The 17,262-nt window shown below is 36.2% G+C and overlaps 1 protein-coding gene across 1 annotated transcript in view; it reads right to left on the bottom strand.

Moving 5' to 3' along the window:
- Window positions 1-2,219: 2,219 nt before the first annotated feature.
- Window positions 2,220-17,262, bottom strand: part of HELLS (helicase, lymphoid specific) — a 37,854-nt gene continuing 22,811 nt past the window's right edge. The window contains exons 11-22 of the mRNA XM_058697230.1: window positions 16,371-16,567; window positions 16,078-16,174; window positions 14,575-14,736; window positions 13,446-13,585; window positions 13,221-13,359; window positions 11,551-11,634; window positions 11,350-11,469; window positions 9,785-9,901; window positions 9,314-9,473; window positions 6,480-6,576; window positions 6,324-6,400; window positions 2,220-2,788 (exon numbers count right to left, since the gene is read on the bottom strand). Coding sequence (XP_058553213.1) covers window positions 2,694-2,788; window positions 6,324-6,400; window positions 6,480-6,576; window positions 9,314-9,473; window positions 9,785-9,901; window positions 11,350-11,469; window positions 11,551-11,634; window positions 13,221-13,359; window positions 13,446-13,585; window positions 14,575-14,736; window positions 16,078-16,174; window positions 16,371-16,567 — 1,485 coding nt within the window. The 3' untranslated portion in view covers window positions 2,220-2,693. The remainder of the gene's footprint in view (window positions 2,789-6,323; window positions 6,401-6,479; window positions 6,577-9,313; window positions 9,474-9,784; window positions 9,902-11,349; window positions 11,470-11,550; window positions 11,635-13,220; window positions 13,360-13,445; window positions 13,586-14,574; window positions 14,737-16,077; window positions 16,175-16,370; window positions 16,568-17,262) is intronic.

The raw sequence follows: 17,262 nt of genomic DNA, 5'->3' as shown, positions 1-17,262 counted from the left end.
GCTGGAAAATAAATGCATGGTTTCTAACAGTCTCAACAGGTGGAGTACAAGCTCAGAAGCTCAGATTTGGGATAGTTTGAGTTATCAGGCAACCAATTAAACATGTCAAGTACTCAGTTGGATATGAGTTCAGGGGAAAGAATTCTGGCTAGAGATATAAAAGAAATCTTGGGGCGCCTGGGTGGCGCAGTCGGTTAAGCGTCCGACTTCAGCCAGGTCACGATCTCGCAGTCCGTGAGTTCGAGCCCCGCGTCAGGCTCTGGGCTGATGGCTCGGAGCCTGGAGCCTGTTTCCGATTCTGTGTCTCCCTCTCTCTCTGCCCCTCCCCCGTTCATGCTCTGTCTCTCTCTGTCCCAAAAATAAATAAAAAACGTTGAAAAAAAAAAATTAAAAAAAAAAAAGAAATCTGAGCTATCTACTTAAAGCAGTAAGATAAGACCATCAAGGGAGCCCTAAGCTCTGCTTGGGACGTTCTAATGTCTAGGGGTCAAAGACATAAAAAAGAAATAGCAAAGGGGACAAGGAAGAACTAGAGAAGTAGGAAGGAAAACCAGGCCAATGTGTTCGCTAGAAATTAGCAAACTAAGGACATTGTTTAGGAGGTTGCACTGTAGCTTAAAGACCAAGCACACTGAGGTGACAGACCTCAGTAAGAACTGTTCCAATGGACAGAAGGGGATGAAAATCTGACTGGAACAGATCTAGGAAAAAAAATGGAAGAGGAGAAACAAAAATAGTTGTCTGTGTTGTATGAATTTTGTTTAGATTTGATTAAAATGAATACGCACATAAAAGCTAAAATTCCTGAGCTATGCCCACACATTTCATTATGAGAAACACAGCCCTATATCATCAATTGTAAATACAGACAACTTTTCAAGGAGCTTTTTATAAAAGAGAAATGAGGCATTTCTGTTGGCTCCAGACAGGAGGATACGTCCATAGTAACAGGAAAGGAGGACTCGTGAGCACAGATGCTGGTAGATTCACAGGTGCAGTGGCAGCAACTTTTGCAAGTTCTTTTCTGATTATTTCTATTTTCTAAGGGCCAACAGGGAAAAGATAAGAGGGAGGGGTTACATCTTACAGATGTAAGAACAGAAGTAAACCCATGAAACAGTCACTGGAAAATGTAAGCCTGTAACCTGTGCCTATATCCAAGTTAAATGCTCAAGTAATACCTTGAGACACCATTTGTCTGGTTGCCATTTGCGCGGCACTGTTGTCAAATTCCTGTCCTATTCCTGCACAATTTAGAACACACTAGGGAAACTTAGTAGGACTACTAAACAACCAAGTTACAGGTATGATTAGCCAGCATGACTGATTCGTAAACATTCCCACTTAAAAAACACACCTGTGGGGCGCCTGGGTGGCGCAGTCGGTTAAGCGTCCGACTTCAGCCAGGTCACGATCTCGCGGTCCGTGAGTTCGAGCCCCGCGTCAGGCTCTGGGCTGATGGCTCGGAGCCTGGAGCCTGTTTCCGATTCTGTGTCTCCCTCTCTCTCTGCCCCTCCCCCGTTCATGCTCTGTCTCTCTCTGTCCCAAAAATAAATAAAAAACGTTGAAAAAAAAAAAAATTTAAAAACAAAAAAAAAAAACAAAAAAAAACACACCTGCTCTGTAGTCTGTTCATTTGAATATTCTCTCAGAACAATTTTTCTTCTAAGTCCTAGTTTGATTACCCTACGGCAGAGATAATCTAATCTATATTGAATACAATAACATTTTCGCGAGAGACAAACAACCTACACAGAAATGTATGGTTCAGGGAGCATTCAGGACCTCTCTTCCTTACAATCTGACATACAAGCCCTAAATTGTTCCCATTTTGGCCTTTATATTCCTCTACTATATACTATGAATTTCATTCCTACATCTTGTTTTCTTCTCTCTGGTACGATTTACTCCTCCTACTATATATACATTTTCAAGGTCTTTGCTCTCGTTATATTCTTGTTTTGCACAATATATTACCACTTCCAACTTCTGGCTTTTTTGGTCAAGACCCTACAGTTTCTCTGAGAGCCATCTCTGCGTTAACCAATGTCCAGTTGTAATCTTCATATGACGTATGTGTATAGTACTACTAATGAATAAAAATCAAGTCAACATAATAATACTGAGTCACAATGCCAGTCCAGACTTCTGCTATTACTTCACCTGAACCATTATTTTCTTGGGGGTGGGGTGGGGTGTGGGGGGGTGGGAATCTGAGATCATCATATAACAAACATTTATTTGGTAATTTATTTTATAGAAATAGACTCTAAAACCAAACAATTTCTTATTTAAACACCAGAAAGCATAATCCCAATGATTCCCCCATCAAAAGCCTACTCCATAAATGAAGTACCCCAAACCCATGAACTGTACTCCTAAAAGGGGGGAAAGACTTTAAACTTCCACAGGAAGACTGTATAAATCTGGCAGTGGTTAAGTACACATCAGCCTGTACCCAAGAATATTACTGAGCCCAAAAAATTAACGGAAAAATCTAAACTTACTATGAGTACTTCTTTGTTCTTAATAAGGCTCAGAAAATTACCATCTATTAATTATGCAATGGTACAAGTTTCATTATGTAAACTGATACAACCAAAAAAGTAAAGCGGATAATCTGGATTTTAAAACCAATACAGGTAAATCACTAGATGTAAACAAGAACTTTAAGGGCAGTCTTTAGTTCCAATTTAAAACAAACATTCAGGACTGGAATCCTCAGAATTTTCTAGTATCTTGAAAATCCCCATCTTCTCTTTAATCGGTCCTGAGGCATTCATTTGATCTAAGAGAAAAATACATAAATGTTTTTTATTTTTTTAAACAAGTATTTATTTTTTAAAAAGTATGAGAACCTAAAAAAGAATATTAAAAGAAATGTCCAATATGTTGTTATGAAAAGAGTCATCTGTCCAAAACTTAAAAAACCACAAAAATGTGAGCCACTTTATTCCTCAATCATTAATAGTGAATGTAACAAAAGCAAGAAAGTAAAATGTACTCTTAATATAATGAGAACTGGCCTCCAAGGAACAAATATCAGTTTGCTAATCAAAATCACTTCTGTTGAATTTAAGATATATTAAGTATAGGGAAACAGTGTGAATTACATTTTCAGAGATGTCTTAAAAAATACCAAAAGCCCAGGGGCGCCTGGGTGGCTCAGTCGGTTAAGCGTCCAACTTCGCTCAGGTCATGATCTCACGGTCTGTGAGTTCGAGCCCCGCGTCGGGCTCTGTGCTGACAGCTCAGAGCCTGGAGCCTGCTTCAGATTCTGTGTCTCCCTCTCTGTCTGACCCTCCCCCGTTCATGCTCTGTCTCTCTCTCTCGCAAAAATAAATAAACATTAAAAAAAATTAAAAAAAAAAAACAACAAAAAACCAAAAGCCTAATATTTGTTAGTTTAAAGGCTGGAAAGCATGATACCATGAAAATTTATCTTAATACACACCCCAGCTGATAACATGTGGTCTTTTACATTTTTGTCAATGATAGCTATGGAATGAAATCTCTACTGGTGTTGAGTGGCATTACTCTGATTTCTTAGGAAGCTAAAGCATCTTTAATATGTTCCCTGGCCACTTTCCTGCCTACTCACGTTGTCCTTTTCTCTTGTTGACTTTTAGTTATCTATATGTGATAAACACTTCCTTATCTGTTAGGTGTTGCAAATATATTTCTGTGGTTTGTCTCTAATCTGTTTATAGTATCATCTGCTTTAAAAAATTTTTTTAATGTTTATTTTTGAGAGAGACAGAAAGAGAGAGATGGAGACCCAGAATCCAAAGTAGGATCCAGGCTCGGGGTTGTCAGAACAGAGCCCGATGCGGGGCCCAAATCCACTAGCCATGAGATTGTGACCTAAGCTGAAGTCGGAAGCTTAGTCGATTGAACCACCCAGGCACCCCAGTATCATCTGTTTTTATACAAGTCTTTAATGTAATTAAATCAATCTATAAATAAACAAACATAAAAAAAATATTTTCCTGTCCTAAAGTCATACATGTATTTTCCCGTATTTTTAAAGTTTTGCTTTTAATATTTAGGTTCTGACCTGTTAATTTATTTACAATTTGTTCTTGAGTGTGGTATGGTGTCCTAGCTGTTGATTAGAAATGTCCCGGGGCATGCTTAACAGACTGAGCCACCCAGATGCCCCAAAACTATAAAACTCTCAAAAGAAAACACCATGACCTTGGCTAGGCAAAGATTACTTACACATGACACCAAAACAGTAAGTGGTAACAAAAAAAGATAAACTGGACTTTATGAAAATTAAAGTTTTGCCCTTCAAAACACACTAATTAAGAAAGCGCAAGATAAGGGATGCCTGGCCAGCTCAGTTGGTAGAACATGCAACTAACTCTTGATTTCAGGTCATGAGTCCGAGCCCTATTTTGGGTGTAGAGTTTAGTTGGGGGGGAAAAAAAGAGCATCCAAGATAAGCCATAAACCGGGAGAAAATATTTGCAAAACAAATATCTGATAAAGGACTTGTATCTAGAATATATAAAGAATTCTTCCAACTCAATAAGACAACACAATTTTAAGAAGAGCTATTTGAAATGAAGCTGAAGATATCACGAGACTATATGCAGTGATGTGCTTGTAAATGTTCAACAATTGGCTTCCCGGATACCCTGCCCCATCAAAAGGCCCTGGATTTGTAGTTTTTCCCTATTTCCACGGTATTAACATATTCCTGCCTTCACCAATACCACACTACCAACATAACAGTGCTGAAGGTAGGGGTGGGAAAAGATGTGCAGTAGTATAGCTTTATACAGTATTTCCCCTATGCAGTTACAATACACATAATTGGGCATAGATTACCAGTAGGTTATGAAATAATTAGGGAATGATGAGTTTTAAATATATTTGTTTACAAAATAATTTATGGTCACCAATGTAGACATCAACTCATTATTCTAAAAACTGAAAAACAGAAGAAGCAATTTATCCTGCTTCACCTGTATAAACTATATCTCAGAATAACCAGAGTTGGTAGGGAAAAGTTCTTAATAGACTCATTCTGGCTAATAAAGGAAAAACAAGAAAATCACCATTTTGCAATCCTTAAGGTAATAATTGTTCAAAACAATCATCAGTGGATACTAAAATCATCAGGCTTAATAAAAGACAGAAAACTTGATAAGATCAGCCTGAATGACCTGACCAATCTTAGCTCACTAAAAATAAGAAACCCAGAAAAGCACTTCCTGGTAGGATTTAAAATATGACAATAGCTATTTGGTCTCAGCTGGTGACATACCATCTAGACTAAGGAAGACCTGGAAACTTCAGGACCATGTGAACTGCGTCAGCAAACACCAGAAGCACCCAGGAGGCCAGGGTGATGCTGGTGGCATGACCACAGGATCCACTTCAACAAGTATCACTGAAGTTACTTTGGGAAAGTTGGAATGGGGCATTACCACTTACAGAGGAACCAGAGCCTCTGCCCACCTATCAACCCTGATAAATGCTTCCCAAAACAAGACTGGAGCTGATTCTACCATTGATGAAATGAAATTGGGCTGCAAACATCCGGGAAAGAGAAAGTTCCCAAAACAATCTGTCATCATGAAGGCTAAACTCTTCAGCGGAAGAGTGGAGAAGGTTAAGGGTGTCTATGTGGGGGAGCCTGGTAGCTTAAAACCAGGTGGAGGGAGCTCATTAAATGCTAACAGGTGCTTTTCTCAAAGAGAGAAAGAACAAAGTATTACAAAGTATTCATAAGAAACAGAACCTAGATCTAATTAAGCCTATAGAGCTATTTACATAGCTATTTATCACTTTTCTGAAAATAAGTAGATTGAAGAACAAATCAACGAACACAAAAGGGGTTAAAAAAATCAGCCAATTTCAAAATATAGGTCATTTTATAGGATAACCCACTTTTCCTTTATGACATGCAACAATGAAAGTGAGAAGGATGTTACAGAAGAGTCATAACAATGAAATTTAGATCCTGATTCAAAATGTAAAAAAGGATTTGAGACAACTGGGGAAATCTGAATATGGCCTGGGTAGTAGAGGATATCAAGGTTTTAGTGCCAATTCTCTTAAATGTAATGACATAGTGGCTACATTTAAAGACCTGCTCTTCCCAGTAAAAGATGCCTGAGTAAAATGCCTGGGTAAAATGTCATGATTTTAAGATTCTGACAAAAGAGAATCAAAATGAAAAAAGACTAGTTAAATGTTGTGGACTATTGTGGCTGAATCAATTACATATAGGGGTACGTTAAGTATTACTATCCTCTCTTCTTACATGTCTGTTTCAGTTTCCAGTAAAAGAAAAATAAAAGGTTACTTGCCAATGAGATCACTTCGATCTAGCAACAACTCCAAATCTTTATCGCTAATGACCTTCTCTCTTGATCCTTTTACTTCTCTATAAGAAAACAAAAGATTCAAGTCCATATGATAAATCAAAACTATGAATTACATTTTTTTAAGTTAAAATATCTTACCTTTCATAATCTCTAGATTTTAATAATTCCATTAATTCCTTAGGGTCTAAGAAGTTCTTAGATTGATTTAATCCAGACTGACCACCTTTGAAATGATCTAGAAAAAAATTTTCAAGAAAATCAAAACATTGAAAATTGCCTTTAAAACCAAAATATACTACATTATAAACCAATCAGAATGGTGTATGTTAAAAAGTATAGGCAAAGTCAAGTGGTGATAAGGAGAAAAGTAATCACAGCTCTCATACTTTGCTAGTAGAAATGTAAAATGGTATGTCTGCTTGGAGAAAAAATTCAGCAGGTTCCTGTAAGTAAACATGCACCCATCCAAAGACCAAGAACAAACAAATGCATGTGTCCACAAACACTTGTACAAGAACAGCTTATTCAGAAAAACCAAGATCTGAAAAACAACTTAAATGTCAACCAACAAAAGAATGGACAAACTATTAACTTCTAATATAACATAAATGAATCTCAAAATGTTCTGCTGAACAAAAGTAGTAGCTACATACATACAAATGAATCCACATATGAAGTTAAAGGAAAAACTAATTTGTGTCACAAAAATCAGAACAATGGCTGCCTTCTGGTGAGGAACAAGAGAGCATGGAAAATGACTGGTGTAGGGGAAAATGGTTTTGGATGATGGAACTGTTTACCTTGACCTAGAGGATAGTTACACTGTGTGTATTCATTTATCAAAATTCATCAACCTGTACATTTAAGATCTGGTTATTTTACTGTATCCATATTATACCTCAATAAAACACTGACAGTATTTTAAAAATTCTTTTCAAATTGTTCTTTGAAATTAATTTCTCAAAATACTGAAAACAGACTTGGGAAAATAAAACTAGACAAATTTTACTGAATTTAAACTATATTCAATAAAAATATATTTCATCATTCAAATTCCTAAAGCAGCACAGGTGAAAAAATTTTAATTTGCACAAAATCTTCTTAGAAAAGTTATTTTTTCCTCCAATGTAAATTCCAACTACAATCTGAATGTTCCATGAAGTCAAATTAAAGATTTCTAAAACCTAACCTCAATGTCAGATACACTGGAGGAAGTATTTGCAAGTAGAGAGCAAGAAGAAAAGTAGCATAAAATAAACTAATAGTGATTTTTGACATTATGTTCCTATTACTCTAGGCTTCACAACTTAACAGATGTTTTCAACTTTTGTGATGTAGCCATGAAGACAATTTCTCCAAATAGATTTTCATACTGACTGAATAAAAGCCGAAACTTCTCCAAGGAATCTTAGGGAACAGAATATAAAATGCCAATGCCTCATCTACTTCACTTCCCCTACTTCTCACAATCTAAAACACTGTATTTTAAAGATTATATTTGAAACAATGAAAAGGACATTCTAGAGCCACATGTTTTTCGAAATAGCAAGTTCAATCAAGTAAATAGTTTTTATAGCACTACTTCAATGTATCCTTAATATTCTAAAAAAATTTTTCTTTAATGTTTATTTATTTTTGAGAGAGAGAATCAGAGACAGAGACAGAGCATGAGCAGGGGAGGGGCACAGAATCTAAAGCAGGCTCCAGGCTCTGAGCTGTCAGCACAGAGTCGAACACAGGGCTCAAACTCATGAACCATGAGATCATGACCTGAGCTGAAGTCAGATGCTCAACTAACTGAGCCACCCAGGCACCCCGATATTCTAATACTTAATATACTGAACTTACAAGAGGCTTAAAACTTCCTTAAAGCCTTTCGACAGGCAAATCTCTTATCAAGAATAAGCATTAACATCATGTCAGAGATTAGGATATGGCATTTTAGGGGCGCCTGGGTGGCGCAGTCGGTTAAGCGTCCGACTTCAGCCAGGTCATGATCTCGCGGTCTGTGAGTTCGAGCCCCGCATTGGGCTCTGGGCTGATGGCTCGGAGCCTGGAGCCTGTTTCGGATTCTGTGTCTCCCTCTCTCTCTGCCCCTCCCCCGTTCGTGCTCTGTCTCTCTCTGTCCCAAAAATAAATAAAAAACGTTGAAAAAAAAAATTAAAAAAAAAAAAAAAAAAAAAGGATATGGCATTTTAAAAGTGTCCTGGATAGGGGTTTCCTTGCCCCTCTGCTCCTCATCTAGACACTAATGTTTTTCCTCTGTGTTTATGGTTACACCAATCTAGTTTAGGTCTTTACAGCAACAAACTCCCCACTGCTTACTAAAATCCTAATCAAGCTGTACTTATTTATATATTTTTTTATTTTACAGAAAGAGCATGCGCACAGGTGGGTGGGGGAGAGGGGCAGTAGGAGAGACAGCCTAAACAGGTTCCACTCTCAGCGCAGAGCCTGACATGGGGCTTACTCCCATGGCCCTGGGATTATGACCTGAGCCGAAATCAAGAGTTGGAGGCTTCAATGACTAAGCCACGTAATCGCCCCCGCACTAATTTCTTTTATAAAGAAATCAGTGGGGCACCTGGCTGGCTCAGTCAGTGGAGCATGCAACTCTCGATCTTGGGGTTGTGAGTTAAAGTCCCACACTGGGTGTGAGATTACTTAAAAATAAAATCTTTCAGGGGCGCCTGAGACGCTCAGTCAGTTAAGCGTCCAACTCCTGGTTTTGGCTCATGTTATGATCTCACAGTTTATGGGACTGAGCCTCGTATTGGGCTTTACGCTGACAGTGCTACTTGGGATTCTCTCTCTCTCTGCCCTTCACCTGCTCATGCTCTTTCTCGCTCTCAAAATAAATAAATACACTTAAAAAAAATCTTCAAAAATATAATAAGGAAAATATCAGTAACAAAATTCCACAACACACAACAGACAACTGAAACAAAAAAGTACTACAAAGTATTATTTACTTTTGTGGATGATCAACTTTTCCAGTTTTCTTTTAGCAGCTGCTCTTTCCACAATTTTCTGATCAATAGTATTTGCTGTGACAAGACGATATACAACAACGGGCTTTGTCTGACCAATTCTATGACATCTATCCTGGGCCTGAAGATCAGATTGGGGATTCTTAGAGTAAAAAGAAAAATAACATTTAACAGTTGAATATTAAAGTTACTTAAACTCATACTATGTGGGTAAAGTCACATGCATGCATGATCCAATCAGAATCTTTTAAATAGTGTCTTAAACTCATTGTAGATCTCTAGAATGACTTCAATGATAAAACATGTTCAAGTCTTTACACATAGGGTACTTGATAATGATTTTTGTTTTAAAATGGGATACCTTTTCAAAATAAAATTGCAAAGCATACAATGAAAGATAAAAAAAATTCAGAATGGAAATATAATCAGCATATTGCTATACTTTTGACTTACCCAATCACTATCATAAATGATAACTGTATCTGCTGCAGTCAAATTAATGCCCAGGCCACCAGCTCGTGTACTGACTAAGAAGATAAACACCTCTGGATCTGTGTTGAAGCTGTGCATCTAAAAGCAAAAAAGGGTACAGACCCAAGGAATTAAGAAATTATTACTGCCTGGAATATGGATATGGTGTTGCATGTGGAGCAACCATCTTATAACCATGTGTTTATAGCAAAGGCAGGGGGGGGAAGGCAATGCCAAGGGATATAATAAGCCAGCATTCTCTAAACTAGGTATGAATTCTTCATTACCTACAGGATTTTTAATGTGGAGTAAAAAAATAATGAAAACCCCAGAAGTCATTACAGTTGAAAAAGACAGGGCACCTGGGTGGCTCAGTTCGTTAAGTGTCTGACTTTGGCTTGGGTCATGATCTCACGGCTTGTGGGTTCGAGCCCCATGTCAGGCTGTGTGCTGACAGCTCAGAGCCTGGATGGAGTCTGCTACGGATTCTGTGTCTCCCTCTCTCTCTGCCCCTCCCCTGCTCATGCTCCGTTTCTCTTGCAAAAATAAACATTAAAAAAAATTTTTTTTAAAAAGCTGAAAAAGACTAATTTGCTGGAAAGAGGTAAAATTATCAAAGACTTCCTTCCCACAAAATAAATAATTGTAAGCATATCCACTGCCCAAATTAAGATAATAAACTAGGGACTTTAAGAAGCAGTCTATCAATTTGATCTTCAGAGGGGCTTGACACTGAGTTCAGTCAGGCCAGTCACACAGGTAGGTCATACCTATGTAACTAACCTTCAGTGGAAACCATGGACACCAAGGCTCAGATGAGCTTCCCTGGCTTACTTCACATGTGAGGTTACAAATTGTTCCTGAGAGAGCACCTGGGTGTCTCTAGTCGGTTAAGTGTCTGACTTCGGCTCAGGTCATAATCTTGCGGTTCGTGAGTTTGAGCCCTGTGTCAGGCTCTGTGCTGACAATTCTGAGCCTGGAGGCTGCTTCAGATTCTGTCTCCCTTTCTCTCTGCCCCACCCTCACTCATGTTCTCTCTCAAAAATAAACATTAAAAAAATTAAAAAACAAAAATTAAAATACCCAGGTGCCCCTGTTATCTCAATATTCTTACAGTGGTGGTGAAGTAGGATATTATGAAGTAAAGGTGGACCAAAAGACACATATAATTTAAGAATCATTAAGACTTAGCGGTGCCTGGGTGGCTAAGTCAGTTAAGCATCCAACTTCAGCTCAGGTCGTAATCTCATGGTTCGTGGGTCAAGCCCGACATCGGACTCTGTGTTGGCAGCCCAGAGCCTGGAGTCTGCTTCAGATTCTGTGTCTCCCTCTCTTTGTGTCCCTCCCACGCTTGTGCTCTGTCTCTCTCAAAAGCAAACATTAAAAAAAAAAAATCATTAAGACTTATTATAACTAAAAAATGCTTAGGTTTTTGATCCTGTTACAAGGTTTTCAATCTATCAACTTATGGGTCTACTCTGAACATTACTTTAGAAATCAAGATATGAATTACAAAAAGGAATTTGATACATATGACATAGTCTTACATTTTTTTCTCTCTCTGAATAAGACATGGATCCATCAAGCCTGCTGAAGTTGAAATTTCTAAAGTGGCAGTAATCCATCAAAATATCTAACATTCTTGTCATTTGTGAAAATAGCAGCACCTGAAATTTAAATATATCTTAGTATCCATTCTGATTAATAGGAAGTAATTAAATAACCAAAATTCCAATCAAAAGCACAACCTTGTGACCTCTGGATTTTAGTTCTGGCAGCATTCGATCCAAAATTAAGAATTTCCCAGAATTTGTTACCAACTCTTCATCAATCTTAAAAGCAGACAAAGAGGGACAACAGAAAAAATAGAATAATTATCAATAACTTTTGTCAAATAAAATCCAGATGAACAGTTCATTTTAATGACAAATAAGTCCCTATAAAACTAAAATTTTTAAAAATTGACCTTATTTATTTGATCTTTTTAAATAAGAAGATAGTTCTTTCTCAGGGAAAGACACACTCTAGAATTTAAAACCAATGATTTCACAAAAACAAAAATCAGTCTAAGTCCAACCTTGATCTATCCTTCCCACCCCTCTCCCAAAGGCTTTGTAGTAAGAGAACTGTTAAGTTTAAACCTACTACACATGTTGAAGTTTTTCCTTTATAAATGTACTTTCAATAAAATATGAATATTACTGCTAGAATTCTCAGTATAAATTAAACATAAGAGCTTATAAGCAACCTAAATATTGAAGAAAATTTTCACCTGGTGACTATTAATTTCCTCATCAGAGATTATCTTCTTCCTTACTTGAATGAAAAACTGTAAAGAAGTGGTTTGCAAATGGGGGCAATTTTGCCCTCCATCCCAGGGTGTATTTGGCAATATCTAGAGACATTTTAGGTTATCACAATTGGGGAAAACATATTTGGTATCCAGTGACCAGAGACTAGGGATAATGTTAAATGGCATATAGTTCACAGGCCAGCACCTTGTAAAAAAGATCTGGCCCCGGGGCGCCTGGGTGGCGCAGTCGGTTAAGCGTCCGACTTCAGCCAGGTCACGATCTCACGGTCTGTGAGTTCGAGCCCCGCGTCAGGCTCTGGGCTGATGGCTCGGAGCCTGGAGCCTGTTTCCGATTCTGTGTCTCCCTCTCTCTCTGCCCCTCCCCCGTTCATGCTCTGTCTCTCTCTGTCCCAAAATAAATTAAAAATGTTGGGAAAAAAAAAAAAAAAAAAAAAAAAAAAAGATCTGGCCCCAAATGTCAATATTGTCAGGGATAAGAAACTCTACTGTGTAAGCTAGTGTGAAATAGGGTTATTGAGGATTACTAAAAACAGATTTATTTTAATACTATGCCATTTTTCCATCAAGTGCCCAAGAAAGTAATTTCATTCACCTAATCTGAATGCCCGTAACTTAGTAAACTTTTTGGTTCTGTGACTATCTGTTGAGATGTAGGTAATGAGCAGCCAGAATGATTTTGACAAGCTAAATACTAACTAAAAGGAATACTGAAAAGGTGACAACTATCTCTAATAGATAGCAAGTAAAACACAAAGTGGAAATAAATGGTATTAATAGCAAAACAAAACAAAACAAAACAAAACAAAAATACATCAATAAAACAAAAACTATTTTCACTATCACTCTAAATTTAGGGTGATTCTTAGTGTTCAGATAAAATATGTAAATAGAAATATTTCGCTTACATGTAGAAAGTGACTATCATTCTAACACTCAAAAAGTTCTTTCAATTTTGGGGGAGATGATCTTCACTTACTGGAAGGATTACAATCTTTATATTTTAAGGATTACAATACTTAAGTAATAATCAAAAAAACAAAATGACACTTTCCTTCAATACAAAAAAGTTACAGAAATCAAAACAGTAAATTAAATGGTACTGACCTTAAACTCTTGTGTGACCGGGTCTATTGGGTATTCAATCAAATACGGATGATTACAGCATTTACGAAGGAGCATCATTATATTCTGCAGCTTCAGATTAACTTCAGACTCTAGAGGGATATTCGTTTCCACAACAGCTCTACCAGAAACACATAATCCACGAATGTGAGAAATACAAAAAGTATCACAGTTTAAAGGATACTTAAATTTATTTTAAACTCACACCTTTCTCGGTCTACTTCTGGCTGTATTTGACTGATCAATTTTTCCAATTCATTAGGGAAATCATCTATTTTGCTGTAATTTATTGACTTTCTGGAACGCCGTCTTGGTCGTCCAGTGGGACTTAGCTCAACTGTTTCTTTCTAAAAGTGAACAATTAAAAAGGAATATGTTTAAAAAGCTATACCCTTGAATTCTAAATATATACAAAGTGTGATAGAATACTTTTACGTACAAATGTTTTAAGACATATAGAAATAATAATTTTGTCTTTCATCATCAACTTTAGTGATTTCCAAAGGCATAAAATCAAGGATCCATAAACTTTCGCCAAGTGCAAATGTGGTCATATGAAGCCTAATTATTTTAACGTTTATGACAATATCTGAGAATTAGAGTAAATGCCTTCATATCTCCATGGAAAAAATTAAGGATGGGTAGAGCTGTTTTGAACTAATATGAAGGAATTTAATAACTTAGGGGCTCCACATATCTGCAATAGAGAGTATTTCTTTGGATTAGTATTAACACTGCAATGAAATTCCTCACAGTAAGGAACAATATTAAATTCTGAATAGCTAAAAAGCCAGATCTTCCCTTTAATTATATAATAAAAATTGGGGAACAGTCTAATGGTTGTACAAAACAGAAATGTATAGACCCATAAATATTTTGAAAAGAAATACATAGGTCCATAGCATATATTAAAAAAATCTGGACATTTAAACAAAATCTAAGGGTCTTTAACCTCCTATAAAGGGACTATGTGCTGTGTCTAGTTGGGAAATTCTTTTGGGAAATTCTTTTAGTATATTGTATGCTTGATCAAATGTATTTCCAAGTCCATCACTCCACAGCATGACTAGGGTTAATCTGGGACAGGAATAAAAAATTTTAACAAACATTTCAGATAACGATAAAGCAACTGATACGTGAATCATCACCTGAACTTCAGTAGGATCACAGAATTACTAGGAGATAACTTTTGCTACTGACCTTATGCCTTATACTCCAGTTAGAAATTCACCCTCTACAAGTCCTAAAAACAGGTGATAAGCTCCAAGGCTGAAATTAACCATAAAAATTTCAATGCCAACTGTCATTTACAGTTTAGTTCAAATCCACACTCTACCTCACTGCATCCAAACATGTTTGCAATTGTACGGTTCACAATGGCTGTGTAAAAGATCTCTTGTTTCTTTGAAAGTGGTGCATAAACAACTACTTCTCGCTTAGGAGGAACTTCAAGAGCAACATCAGATTTTAGTCTTCTCAGTAAAAAAGGTGTTAGAATCTAAAATTTAAACACGAACAAACACGTGAATATTAAGCATTTCCAAGTTTTCAAGGAATACTCTCTCCACAAACCTCTTTACCCTTCTTTCTCTTTTCTTCCTATATATATACTATCAAATCTTGAAAGGGGAGATAAAATATCTCCTTGAAATTTCCCCAAACCAGAACACATCCCAAACTCATGGTATTTATCCACAACATTCCAAAATTTAACTTTTTCAAAAACTCTTAATATTATCTTGAATATTTTAAAAAGTAAAAGAAGATGACATTTGTGCCTTTTAGAATTAAAGTGATAACCCACAACATTTACAGTGAGATTTTGGACTAGCATAAAACCAACACACCAACCAACCCAGAGATGTAGACATAAGAGTTTCCTTCTATAAGTTCTAAAATTTCAGGCTTGAAATTATTCTCATTAATCTTCCTACTGTGTGATGTCATGTGATTTTCACATTTATAAAACAACACAGAAGTAACAGGTAATTATACCATTATTAAATTGTTGAGAAGTCTTCAGAAGAATACATAAACTTGTTTAAATAATTTTGTATCCTTTATAGCCTTATCTTGAAATACACATTGATAACTCATTTACATAAAGTTCATTTTAGGGCTCTGTAGTTGAATATTCCATAGGTACAGAGTCAAATACAAGAAAGGCTTTAAAAGGGAGAATATTACTACCAGTTTAAGAAAAAAGTATCTGTAAATAAGCTGCTCAGAAACACATATACCAATTGCCAAGAAAAAAAAAATACAAATGATTTGGTAGGGAAAGTATGATTTGGGATTTTATTGTTACTTTCAATTTTTGTACTGTTTCACATTTTTATCATGAATATGTATAAACTTTAAAATAAAAAAATTACCATGGATTTTGAATAAAATTGTCAATGCACAATTGAGAAGCTTTTTTGGGCTCTCATATGGAAATGACCAGGAGGCCTTTGACAGATTAATGTGTCTAAAGGAAACATAGGTAGGATTGGTGGAAACCACAGAAAACAGCAAAAATGGATCATGCAAAGTAAGTGAATTATGCAAATATTATTGGCGAACATTCATAAAAATCACCCACTTTCATTTTTTGGCTGACAAATATATCAGCAACCATAGGGGTAAAAGGAATATACATGAGTAGGGCAAACTTTTCACTTGAGTTCTGCTGTAAAGCCATGTGACATCTGGGGGTGAGGTAAGAGAAAGGGAGTTCAGTTAAATTTGAGGGGTCTTCATTTTTCCAAATCTACTACAAAGGGTCGAACAGGTAATCTGTGGGGTTCCTTTTTTATTCCTAGTAGTCCATAGTAAGCATAATAAGACAAAGTCACACCTGGTGCAGCATATGCAATACATTCTGTTCTCGTTCTTTAGCAATAATATCTTCAGCAGTTTCTGAAAGACTAGTGATATCAAACCAAGATTCAAAGCTGTAAGAGAAAAAAGTGATTACAAGTTAACCTATTACATAAATCAATTGTACTAACATAATTATCACAAAGAACTTGCCAAAAAGCTATCATTTTATTCCAACTACTTAGAAGAAAGGAATTAATTTTAACTAAGAGCACATATTTGAGAAGACTAGAAAAATAAAGAAAGTAGTTAAATAACTGGCTTACCTACCTTTTCAAGTCATCGAATACATCTGGCAACAAAAAGTTCAGTAATGACCAAAGTTCTGATAAATTGTTTTGCAAGGGAGTACCAGTCAAAAGAAGTTTGTTATCTGCATTAAATCGTTTTAACTCCCTGATCAGACGGCATTTCATGTTTTTAATCCTGTGTCCTTCATCTACTATTAAGTATTTCCAATAGCAGTGCTAGAAAAGGAATTTAGGGAAAAACTTTATAATTATGATCTCACAACTTTTCCTACAAACAATTCTAAAAATAAAACCTCCTTATTAGGGATGGATGTTCAATCTTAACCAATGGCATTTCTGTATCTACTGAAGTGACCATGTTTTCCTTCGAGCTACTGAAAGGGTAAATAAATTTCCTAAAACGGGTATATACTTGTGTTCCTAAAATAGACCTCACTTGGCTATGAACTAATAATTAAAGTCCACCTGCTATTATGTATTTAAAATTTCTCTATTCACATTCTTTAGGCAAAGCAATCTGTGGTTTCCCTGTGTAATACTTTGTCAGGTTTTGATTAGTATTAAACTAGATTCCTAAAAAAGAACTAAAAGCTTTTATTAGTTCCATATGCTCTGAAACATTAAATATCATTATAATTTTCATTCTTGAGGCATACATCTGAAACTGACACTTATTTAATGTTATAGTGTTCTCGATTTTTTACATAATTATTGGTTTATTTAGGTTTCTCTTTCTTCTGGAGTCAGTTTTAGTAATTTGTATCTTCACAGAAAGCCATCCATCTACTTTCTTTTTTTTTTTTTAATAACATTTTTTTTTTTTTTTTTTTTACATTTATTTATTTTTGAGAGAGAGACAGAGCACAAGCAGGGGAGGGGCAGAGAGAGAGGGAGACACAGAATCCGCAGCA

This window comes from Neofelis nebulosa, chromosome 13 (genome assembly GCF_028018385.1).
Source record: "Neofelis nebulosa isolate mNeoNeb1 chromosome 13, mNeoNeb1.pri, whole genome shotgun sequence".
Taxonomy (NCBI): Eukaryota; Metazoa; Chordata; class Mammalia; order Carnivora; family Felidae; genus Neofelis; species Neofelis nebulosa.
Note: the sequence above shows the minus strand (reverse complement) of the source record. Positions and strands in the feature narration are given on the sequence as shown.